Source organism: Chiloscyllium plagiosum, chromosome 1 (genome assembly GCF_004010195.1).
Source record: "Chiloscyllium plagiosum isolate BGI_BamShark_2017 chromosome 1, ASM401019v2, whole genome shotgun sequence".
NCBI lineage: Eukaryota > Metazoa > Chordata > Chondrichthyes > Orectolobiformes > Hemiscylliidae > Chiloscyllium > Chiloscyllium plagiosum.
The window spans coordinates 140083122-140095695 of NC_057710.1; the positions used below are offsets into that span (position 1 = coordinate 140083122).

The 12574-nt window shown below is 40.8% G+C and overlaps 1 protein-coding gene across 2 annotated transcripts in view; it reads left to right on the forward strand.

The window, feature by feature from the left end:
- Positions 1-12574, forward strand: part of klhl2 (kelch-like family member 2) — a 147828-nt gene that overhangs the window by 100977 nt on the left and 34277 nt on the right. The window contains exons 9-10 of one of the 2 annotated variants that reach the window (XM_043698465.1): positions 9-126; positions 4058-4255. In XM_043698465.1, the coding sequence (XP_043554400.1) occupies positions 9-126; positions 4058-4255 (316 nt within the window). The remainder of the gene's footprint in view (positions 1-8; positions 127-4057; positions 4256-12574) is intronic. The other variant, XM_043698470.1, reaches the window with a different exon arrangement.

Genomic DNA, 12574 nt, shown 5'->3' on the forward strand with positions numbered 1-12574 from the left:
CCTTTCAGGTGCTGGTAGTGGTTGGTGGCCAAGCACCAAAAGCTATCCGGAGCGTGGAGTGCTATGATTTTGCAGAAGAACGTTGGTACCAAGTTGCGGAGCTTCCCTCTCGGCGCTGTAGAGCAGGTAAACAAATGTTAATTAATACTAAGTTTTGGATATCTAGATGTCGGGTATAAAGTATTCCTAGTGATGTCCCCGAAAGCTTATCTCCTTGACCTTGACTATTATTTGTTCTTCTATCCAGTATTTGTCTGGTACCATTCCCGTAAAGCACCTTGGATTGTTTTGATTATAGTAAAAGCCTCATCAGAGGAACTGATTTATTTTTGATTTCTAGGCTGAGAATGCTTTGCAACAAATCTTTTTTTTTTGTTGTGTATCAAGATGTCATAGTAGTGCCATTACAAACAGAACTTGCTTTGTTTGACTTCTAAGTATGTACATCTATGTTTCACAAAACATACTGTGCACAGGCTGTTGTCATTGTTGTATTGTGATGGATAACAATGGTTTTGCTCCCTACTACCGGAGAGTAATGAATGACTAGTTAATCAATTTTTTAATTACTAACTGAGGATAGAATGTTGGCCAGGAAGTCTGCTATCTATTTCTCTTTGAAGTTTTGCAGCTACCAGGAAAAGAAGCTGGTGTCTCAATTAATATATTTGAAGGAGGAGAGGTTTTGTTAATGCTCCCTCAGTATTGAACTGAATTTTTATTTTAGCCTAGATTAATTGATCGAGGCCTAGAGTAAATCCCAAACCCACAATCTCATTATTTGGAGCTAAGAAACATAATTAAAACCAAGTCTTAAGGTCTGTGGTACAGTGTCTGTAAATCTGCCTTAGTCTCATAGGAGAAAGTGAGGACTGCAGATGCTGGAGATCAGAGTTGAGAGTGGAGTGCTGGAAAAGCGTAGCAGGTCAGGCAGTATCCAAGGAGCAGGAAAATTGACATTTTGGGCAAGAGCACTTCATCAGGAAATCTCATCGTACAACAGTCTTGGGAATACATGGTGTTGGTAACAGATATTAAAAGTTGGAGCTTGTAGGTCAAACTTTATGGAAAAGCTCACGTAACTCCTAAGTTTTCTGAATGGTTCTTTGATTTGCATGAGCCAAAACATAGCCAAAAAGTAAACTGAAATTATTGACACATGGAACTCCTGATCATATAGTGCAGCTATAATTTTGTTATAGATTTTGTTTGTGGAAATACTGCACTAATTCTTAAATGTTACTACATTAAAATAGTTGCAGTTTAGATTTATCCCCTGATTACCAATTCAAGGTATTTAATTTTGAAACTTTAGAGTCATCCAGCATGAAAACAGACCCTTTGGTCCAACCATGCTGAGTATAATCCCAAATTAAACTAGTCCCACCTGCCTGCACTTGGCCCATGTCCCTTTAAACATTTCTTATTCATGTACTTAGCTAAATATCTTTTAAACATTTGTAACTGTACCCATATCCAACACTTTCTCTGGAAGTTCATTCCACATGGAAACCACTCGCTGAAATAAAAAAAAATTGCCTCATGTCTTTTTTAAATCCTTCTCCTCTCACCTTACAAATACCCCCCCAGTCTTGAAATCTCCCACTCTTGGGAAAAGACACCTGCCATTCACCTTATCTACATCACTTGTTATTTTATAAAGTTCTTACAATCCAGTGAAAAACGTCCCAGCCTGTCCTTATAACTCAAATCCTCCAATTCTGGCAACATCCTAAGGGTGGCACAGTGGTTAGCACTGCTGCCTCACGGCGCCAGAGACCTGGGTTCAATTCCCGCCTCGGGCAACTGTCTGTGTGGAGTTTGCACATTCTCCCCGTGTCTGCGTGGATTTCCTCCGGGTGCTCCAGACCAAAAATGTGCAGGTTAGGTGAGTTGGCCATGCTAAATTGCCCGTAGTGTTAGGTGAAGGGGTAAATGTAGGGGAATGAATCTGGGTGGGTTACTCTTTGGAAGGTCAGTGTGGACTTGTTGGGCCGAAGGGCCAGTTTCCACACTAAGTAATCTAATCTAATCCTGGTAAATCTCTTCTGAATCTTCTCCTGCTTAATAACATCCTCCCTGTAACAGGGAGACCAGAACTCTGATGAGGCCTCTTCTAAGGTCCTATACAACCTCAACATGATATCCTAACACCTAGAGTGAAAGGTCTGAGCAATTGCAAGACATGACCACAAATCTGAGCTACTGCCTGGTACGACCTTCATCACAGAGATTAATACAGTGATTTAATTTCCAAGTTGATATAACTTCAAGGAGGAAGAAATAATTTACATAGGTCTGCCTTAATCGGTTCCAAGTTGTTAGTCCTGCCTAAGTTCCCCTCCAAGGCTTTGAACACAAATCTAGGTTGACAGACACTCCAGTTAAATATTGAGGGACTGCTGTACCAGCTTTTAGATGAAGCACTGAACTGAGTTTCCATCTGTCCCATCAGATGCATGTAAAAATTCTTGGCAGTATTTTGCCCTTGGCCAGCAAGATTAAAACAGATTATCTGATCATTATTTTATTATTGTTTCTGGCACCTTGCTGTGTGCAAGTTGTCTTTCATATTTTTCTGTGTTATAGCTGATTTAGATTCCGTACGTACTGGTCCGAAAACATACTTTAGGCAGCTAGTGATTGTGAAAAGTACTGCATAAAGTGAAATCTTTTCCCCCTTGACTTTGGCCAGGGGACATAAGCTCCTCAGAATTTTATTAATACATGTGGATGGTGCTTTCAGCATGTTATATAAATCCAAGAAGATAAGACCCTTCAATGATGATTTTCTTGAGCATGCGTAGGAAAAATATTGAATCTCTTTTTTTAACAAGATTTGTGCTGGTGAAACTTGACATGTGATTGAGTGGCTCCTGCTCTTGATGCAGGTTTGGATGTGAGGGAGATATTGCTGAAAACGACAACTAAGGTGACAAATACAGTTGAGATTTAGAGTGTGCACTGTTTGACACTTTCACTCAAAATGTTTACGGAAGTGTGAGCTGGTAGTAGAATTTTTGGGAACTTGGCGAATGAGAGGATCAAGAAGAAAGATGAAAAATGAGGTGATTAACACTCAAATCAGGTACAAAACAAATTCAAGTGAAGGAAAGGAAGATTACATGTACAGAGGGAAAACAAATGGGAGGAAAAAATAAAAAAAAAAAGGACAAATATTAATTTAGAATTATATTCCATGAATATGAGGCCACAGTTTCAACTGTTCCATTTCTTTGCCATAGAGGTTGAATGGCATTGCAGGAACCTGGGTACCTTTTTAGTGATGAGATTTATGATGTTTAAGGACCCAGCCTGAGCTTGCTTATAATTATTGTGTAAATGCAGCAATCCCTTAACTTTCAAAAGATGGGTGGTGAGCTGGTGTTGCCATGTGGTGTTCAATAAAGTGGTGCAAAGTGTCCCGCAATTTGTGATAAAGAGGGGATAGTGTGTAAACAGGACATAGTCACAGATTTCTGTACAGTTTAATATAATAATTGGTTAAGTATTAAACTCCTAATTATTTTGCTAACAAATTCTTTCATGCCTATTTGTGATTATGGCAAAGATCACAGTTTAATTAGGAGGCCAGTTACTCTTCCTGGGGAAAAAGTGTAGACGTTTGAATGAAATAAGCAAGGTAATCTTTTATGCACGAGCTTGATTTTGAAGTTAATCTGACTTTGTTTATTTCTGAGACTACTTAAAACCTGAAATGCAAAATATTTATTTATACCTTACATGATAGACTGAGGAAGCCGAGTTGTCTCTGCAGTTTTGAATTTTGTTGACAAAAGGCTAGAGAATGAAATGAAGTCAAAGTTGATTTTCCTTTCTAATCCACCCACAGCTTTAACTGAATCAATGTTTTGTTCCACAACATAATGAGGCTCTTTGATACAATAAAATATAATTAAGAGGATAATCAAATGAAATTGTAGTGTTTTGATACAGCCTTTCACAAAGTACTGTGAAAGGCCTGTTGATTGCTACAGAGAAGTGCATTAATCATCCAAGAGTTGACTTACATTTTGATCATTTCTGTCTCTTGCAGGTGTGATGTATATGGGTGGGTTAGTTTATGCTGTTGGAGGTTTTAATGGTTCATTACGAGTGAGAACAGTTGATTCATATGATCCAGTCAAGGACCAGTGGATGAGCAATGCCAATATGCAGGACAGGCGGAGCACTCTGGGAGCAGCAGTACTGAATGGATTGCTGTATGCAGTGGGAGGATTTGACGGAAGTACAGGTATGCCCAAATTATGTATGTTGGTCTTCCGTGTTGTTAGGCAGTGTGTTATTTGATTAGGATTGGTACATAGTTAGCTTTAAAGCTTATTACTAAAGGTCTTAATTTACTTTTTTGAGTTTGGATTATGCTTACATTACTAAAATCTGTCAGAAGGCTTAACCACACACTGAGTACTATTCTACCAGCGCACAGAGGGGTTTTGGTAGGGGGCAGGGACCTTCAAGAAATCTCATACAGTAAAGGCTGCCCTCCAATTTCTCATGGAGCTTTTAGCCCTCAGTAACCTTATTTAATAGCACAGTTTCAGTTTTCATCTGCATGCTGATAGTGCCCAGATAGTACTCATTGAACAGAAATTTCCTACAAGTAAATATTAGAAATATTCAGGTCATTCAACCCCTCAAACCTGCCCTGCCAGTTTAGATTGTGGCTGATCACGTACCTCAAAAAGCCATTTTCTGTGTTATCTTGATGTCATTAGTATCTGGAACTGCGTTGACCTTTGCTTGATTATACTCAATGACTGGGTTCCAAAGCCCTCTGAAATAAAGAATTCCAAGAGTTCACTGCAGAGTTTTTATTCATTTATGGAATTTGGCTGTTGCTGTCTAGGCTATCATTGATTTGTTTTTACCTATCATTGATCGTCCATCCTAATTGGCCTTGAGAAGATGGTGGTGAGCTGCCACCTTTAATGTTACAATCCATAATCTGCTCCAACAAAGCTGTTAGAAAGGGAGTTTCAGGGTTTTAATTGAGTAACTATGAAGGAACTGCAATATAGTTTTAAGTCAGGGTGGTGTGTGGCTTGGATGGAAATTTTCATGTGGTCCCTGCACCACACAAATATCTATCCCAATTCGGCCTTGCTCCTAAACCTGGCACTTCGTTGCTTAATTTGAACACGCCCACCCTAACCTAACCCCTAATCTACTCCCACACACGCACTAACTCAAACCCATAAACCTCTATCTGCATAAGAATAGGAACAGAAATTATACCACTTAACCCATCAAGTCTGTTCCACCATTCAATCATGGCTGATAAGTTTGTCAACCCCATTTTCCTGCATTTACGCTGTCTCGTCCTTGAATAATTTATAGTACGTTTCAGTGAGATCACCTCTCATTCCTCTAAAACTCTCGAGAATGCAGGTCCCGTCTTGATCTCTCCTCAGAAGAATCCCACAATGCCAGGAATTAGTCTAGCGAAGGTGGCTGCTATCCTCCTCAAAATAAAGAGACTAATACTGCACATAATACCCAGATGCAGTCTCACCAAGTTGCTACATAATTGAAATAAGACACATTTCCTCCAGTATTTAATTCCTCCTGTGACAAAGGCCATCATGCTAGTTACCTTCTGCACCTGCATATTACCTTTCAGTGACTTGTGTACAAGGACACAAATGTCTCTTTGGACATCAATGCTCTCAATTTTTCACCATTTCAAAAACTCTGCCCCCTTTTCCTCCTGTGTTCCAAATTGGAAAAACTCATGTTTCATCCACATCAAATTTCATCTGCCATGTTCTGCTCACTCATTCTGCCTGCTCAAATCATTTTGCTTCTTTATATTCTTCTTACAACTCATATTACCACTTCACTTTTGTAGCATCTACAAACTTTGTAACATTTACAGACTTGGAAATATTTCTTTTAGTCAGCACATCCAAATCATTGATATAGATTGCGGTCAGTCGGTGAAGTATGGATAGCTGAAGTAACTCAGTAGTCACAGCCTGCCAACCTAAGAACGGTCCATTTATTACTCCCTGCTCTCTGACACTATGGCAACATTTTACCTGCTATCCCATCCGCTCAAACTTTGTTCACGAGGTCGCATGTGGGACCTAATTGAAAACCTTTTGAAAGTATAAATACACCATATCCCCTGGTGGCCCCTTAAAAGTTCCTTTACAAACTATATTTCTTTTTCATAAATTCAGATTATCCCTGCCCAGTCAGATCATTATCTTCTGTATCCAATATCAATTCATTTGTAACAGATACTAGTATTTTCTACTGATATTTGATTAACGGATCCATAGTTCCCCTGTTTTCTCTTGCACTCCCTTCTTGTTAATATTGATACTGTTCCAGAATCGATATAATTTTGAAAGATGGTGAACAATATATGAACTACCACTGTAGCCACACATGTGATATGGGGACTCCATAGTAAGGGGGGAACAGATAGGAGGTTTTGTGAGAACGAGGGAGATTCACTGTTGGTGTGTTGCCTCCCAGGTGCCAGGGTTCGTGATGTTTTTGATTGTGTTTTCGGGATCTTTGAGGGGGAGCAGCCCCATATCCCAGTCCACGTAGGTACCAACAACACAGGTAGGAAGAGAGATGGGGATGTAAGGCAGAAATTCAGGGAGCTAAGATGGAAGCTTCGAGCTAGAACAGTTGTTATCTTTGGTTTGTTGGCTGTGCCACATGCTAGCAAGGCAAAGAATAGGGAGAGAGAGGAGTTGAACATGTGGCTACACGGATGGTGCAGGAGGGAGGCTTTTGAAATCCTCGATAATTGGGGCTCATTCTGGGATAGGTGGGACAAACAGGATGGTCTTCACCTGAAGCAGAGGGGTACCAGTATCCTGGGGGGGAGAATTTGCTCATGGTGTTCGGGTGGGTTTAAACTAATTCAGCAGGGGGATGGGAACCTAAATTGTAGTTCGAGTATACAGGAGGTTGAGAGTAGTGAGGTGAGAAATAAGGTTTCAAGGTCACAAGAAGGCACCAGCAAGCAAGAAGTTGGTTTGAAGTGTCTATTTCAATGCCAGGAGCATCTGGAATAAAGTGGGTGAACTTGTAGCATAGGTTGGTATCTGGGATTTCGATGTTGTGGCCATTTCGGAGGCATGGGTAGAGCAGGGACAGGAATGGTTATTGTAGGTTCCAGGATTTAGATGTATCAGTAAGAACAGAGAAATTGGTCAAGTTGGGGTTGGGGGGGGGGGGGGGGGGGATGCTGTGTCAGTTAGTCAAGGACAGTATTAGAGTTTTAGAAAGGACGTTTGAGGACTTGTCTACTGAGGTAGTATGGGCTGAGGTTAGAAACAGGAAAGGAGATATCACCCTGTTGGGAGTTTTTTATAGGCCTCTGAATAGTTCCAGAGATGTAGAGGAAAGGATAGCAAAGATGATCCTCAATAGTTGTGAGAGTAACAGGGTAGTGGTTTTGGTGTCTTTAATTTTCCAAGTATTGACTGGGAATACTATAGTTCAAGTACTTTAGATAGGTCCGTCTTCGTCCAGTGTGTGCAGGTTTTCCTGACTGTGTGTACTCAGACCAACAAGGGGCAAGGCCACATTAGATTTGGTAATGGGTAATGAACCTGGCCAGGTGTTAGATTTGGAGGTAGGTGAGAACTTTGGTGATAGTGACCACAATCTTTACTTTAGTGATGAAAAGGGATATATATATATATCGCAGGGCAAGAGCTATAGCTGGGGGAAAGGCAATTATGATGTGATTAGGCAAGATGTAGGATGCATAGAATGGGGAAGGAAACTGCAGGGGATGGGCGCAGTTGAAATATGGAGCTTATTCAAGGAACAGCTACTGCGGGTCCTTGATAAGTATGTACCTGTCAGTCAGGGAGGAAGTTGTCAAAAGCAGGAGCAGTGGTTTACGAAGGAAGTTGAATCTCTTGTCAAGAGGAAGAAGAAGGCTTGTTAGGATGAGATGTGAAGGCTCAGTTAGGGCACTTAGAGTTACATGTCAGCCAGGAAAGACCTAAAGAGAGAGCTAAGAGGAGCCAGGAGGGGACATGAGAAGCTGTTGGCAGACAGGATCAAGTTGTTGGCTTCCTTTCTGTATATAAGGGGTAAAAGAATGACTAGAGAAAGATTAGGGCCAAGCAAGGATAGTAGTGGGAAGTTGTGCGTGGAGTCAGAGGAGATAGAGGAAGCGCTAAATATTTTTTGTCAGTATTCATACTGGAAAAAGAATGTTGTCGAGAATGCTGAGATACGGGCTACTAGACTGGATGGGATTGAGGTTCACAGGGAGGTTAGCAATTCTGGAAAGTGTAAAAATAGATCAATTCCCTGGGCCGGATGTGATTTTTCTTGGGATTCTCTGGGAAGCCAGGGAGGAGATTGCCGAGTCATTGTCTACAGGAATAGTGCCTGGAGATTAGCAAATGTTGTTGTGGTTCTGTTTGCCGAGCTGGAAGTTTTTGTTGCAAACGTTTCGTCCCCTGGCTAGGCGACATCATCAGTGCTTGGGAGCCTCCTGCGAAGCGCTTCTTTGATGTTTCCTCCGGTGTTTATAGTGGTCTGTCCCTGCCGCTTCCGGTTGTCAGTTTCAGCTGTCCGCTGTAGTGGTTGGTATATTAGGTCCAGGTCGATGTGAATTTTCTTTCAAGTACAAATATTACAATTAAAATTATACCAAATTATTGAGATTTCATATGCATTGCTTGCTCCAAAAGTGACAGATCTGTACCGCAGAATACTTTTCAGCATTTCAAATCATATCCTCAATTGTTATACATAAGAACTTCTATCATTTTACAATACCAATCAACTGAATTACCCTGCTCTGAAGTAGTCAAAAAGAAAATCTAAATCAGTGGCTCTTCATAAGTCTGATACTGAATTTGCATTTGGTTTCCATTCTCTCGATGTGAAATTGAAGAACAGTGACAATTTTATTCATAGCTGAGAAAAGGGCAATCTGAAGCTGTAAAAAAAGGGACTAGAAACATAACTCTAGGCTGAAGGAGAGCAGCAGACTGCATTTTCTTTATAATTAGGAGCATAGTGCTAGAAAAACACAGCAGGTCAGACAGCATTCAGGGAGCAGGAGAATCAACGTTTCAGGCAAGAGCCCTTCATCAGGAAGCCTCATTGATGAAGGGATCTTGCCTGAAACACTGATTCTCTTGCTCCCTGGATGCTGTCTGACCCGCTGTGCTTTTCCAGCACCACACTCTCGACTCTGATCTTCAGCATCTGCAGTCCTCACTTTCTCCTGCATTTTCTTTATAGTCAGGTCTCTAGTTACAGGAATCAGTGTCAAAGAAAAGACGTTAAATGAGTAGAGCTTCAGGCTACTGATATATATTTTCAAATTTTAAGAACTGTTTTAACATTCCTGAAATGAAATTAAAATGTAGCCAATTTCTGCATGCTACACTTAAGAAATGAAAAGGAGATATGTTTGGCAAGACTTCACTTAATTATTAAAGCATTAATGACAACAGTTACAATAAAATTAAATGGGAAATTTTGCCTCAATAATTTATAAAAGCTGACAAACTAATCAATTACAAATGCTGGCAGCAAGAAGTAAGTTTTTTTAAGAACAGGAAATACACACTTTATCCCAAGTTTTAATTGATTCATTTAATATTTAAATAGACTGTTTGAAATGACTCAGCAAGAAAAGTAACTCAAAAGTGTTAAAAAGTTACCCAAACTCTGGCCCGGGACGATGAAGATAGAGAATGAAGAACTTCTGCCAGATGAGAGGGAGAAGTGGATGATCTGCAGGAGTAGCTAAAGCTTGATGGGCCCAGCGATAGATCATTAGCCGCTGAATGGATGGAACAACTGGCAATTTTAAGTGGCTTTGTGCCTTCTGTAAATAAAATAGACAATGAATGATATAAATTCTCCACTTTTCTAAAATGTAAAAGCACAGGTTGATACTTCAAGGTCTGTAAGACTGGCTTAAAAAAAAAAAGACTCTCTGTTGTGGTAATTTTGTCGTTGAAAAAGTAAAAAATGAGAATAAAATTTGATTTTGTCTTTGATTAAGCATGATCTAAAACTTTTTTTTTAACATAAGTATTTCCTGGTTTCTGGAATGGTATTGCTTGCTTGGGGTGGATGAAAGGTGAGGTGAATGGGGAGGAAGGAAGATGAATGATTATTTAGCTACCTTCTAACACATATCCATTAGATAGTAAATTTTGTAATATTTTGTTCTAAAAGAACTTGAGCAAGGCTGAATTTCCATGCATTATGGGAGACAGAAACTATCTCTAGGAATGAATGCTTATACAGCTCTATTGTAGAGATAAAGGAGTTTCTGTGCTGGTATGCATTCTGGTCAAAGAAAATATCATAACTATGAATCTGGGACTTGAATATTGATTAGGTGGTGCAGTTAATAGTTAAGTGAACTGCAATTGTGGAGCAGCAAGAACAGTGGGTAGTGTGAATATTGGACAGGAGATGAAATCAATTAATTAAGTAACTGCCCTAAACTAGTTCAGTAACTGTCAGACAATAGACTCCTCTGGATCTCAGTTGTATAAATGAGAGATTTAGCTTAGTGTGACAGAAAGGAATTGCTGCCAGTTTGCTGAGTAAGGGATAGAGAGTTCCTTTTTAAAGTAAGTCAGCCTCAAGGAATTCAGGACTTCAAAAGCTGCACAAGAGGGCAGGGTTTTAAAAATCAAAATGACACAGATAATGATAAATTCATTAATCTCTAATCTTCGGTTTATAACTAATACTATAAAAGTAAGCTTAAGTTACAGCAAGCCAACTCAGCCATGTGGACAGTATATCTCGTGGCATTTGGAGAATTGTATACACTTTAGTGGAACTAGATGAATATGTGCAGAAAGTGTTACCACAGGCAGAAATATGAGCTTTGCTTTTGGAAGTTGAGCTGCAACTGGAGTCATTGGTGAATCTTTAAAGCTGAGAGTTGTGTGTCAAAGAGTCATTCAGATGTACAGCACGGAAACAGACCCTTTGGTCCAACTCACCCATGCTGACCAGATATCCTAACTTAAATAGGTCCCATTTGTCAGCACTTGGCCCATATCCCTCTAAATCCTTCCTATTCATAAACCCATCCAGATTGTACCAGCCTCCACCATTTCCTCTGGCAGCTCATTCCATACATGTACCATCTTCTGCGTGAAAAAGGTGCCCCTTAGGTCCCTTTTAAATCTTTCCCCTCTCACTCCAAACCTATGCCCTCTAGTCCTGTACTCCCCCACCTCAGGGAAAAGATCTTGTCTATTTACCGTATCCGTACCCCTCATGTGGGTAGCACTTTCAGAGAGATGGTCACAATGCAGGTAAGGAGCATGCAGGCAGATTGGGAATTGAAGGCTTATATATAGCTTCAATAGGGGCAGATAGGGTGACTGCCAGACAGCCCAACAGAATCTAGCAGCTAGTGCAGGACTCCACTGCACTCATGCCCAAGATTCAGTTTTTTATTATGGATATTGGTGAGGATGATTACTCCTCAGACTAATGCAGCAAGTTCCAGTCTGGTACACCATTGGTGGACTAGCTATACAGGAGGGGGGAGAAAAATAAAGCAGTAGTGATAACAGGTTCATTAATCAGGGAACAGATAAGTATTTCTGTAGCTGTAGATGTGACCCCAGGAATTTAAAAAAATTCTTTCAGGGATGTCTGCAAGGCTGGGCCTCCCCCGTTACCTTCAAGAAGGTGGTGGTGACTGACGTCATGTCTGGCAGGGTCAGCTGACTCTGCAGTCCAGTTGGTCTCAGTACAGATGGCTCAGAGCACCTCAATCTCCAGTTTTGGGTTGCTAAGTCAGTTTGAAATATATCCCAATTGGTACAATGGTAATATCATACAACTTGATAGAGGGTATCCTAAACGTGAAGTCAGGACTTCCGATGCACCTGTAGGAGGCAGACTGGGGAGCATGAGATCAAGTTATTTTCTCCTTTCTGCTGGATCCCTCACCACCTGCCACAGACCCAGTCAAGCTGTTGTGCCCTTTATGACTTGACTAGTAGTGGTGCTACCAAGCTGCTATTGGTGATGGCCACCCAGAATATCTTCTGCATCCTTGCCACCCCCAGTGCTTCTAATCAAACATTCAACATGAATTCATCAATAGGACTGCACAAAACACTATATAGGACAAACAGGAAGACAGCTAACAATCCGCATACATGAACATCAACTAGCCATGAAACGACACGACCAGCTATCCTTAGTAGCCACACACGCAGACAACAAGCAACATGAATTTGACTGGGACAACACTACCATTATAGGGCAAGCCAGACAGAGAACAGCCAGGGAATTCCTAGAGGCATGGCATTTATCCACAAACTCCATCAACAAACACATCGACCTGGACCCAATATACCAACCACTACAGTGGACAGCTGAAACTGACAACCGGAAGCGGCAGGGACAGACCACTATAAACACCGGAGGAAACATCAAAGAAGCGCTTCGCAGGAGGCTCCCAAGCACTGATGATGTCGCCTAGCCAGGGGACGAAACGTTTGCAACAAAAACTTCCAGCTCGGCGAACAGAACCACAACAACGAGCACCCGAGCTACAAAT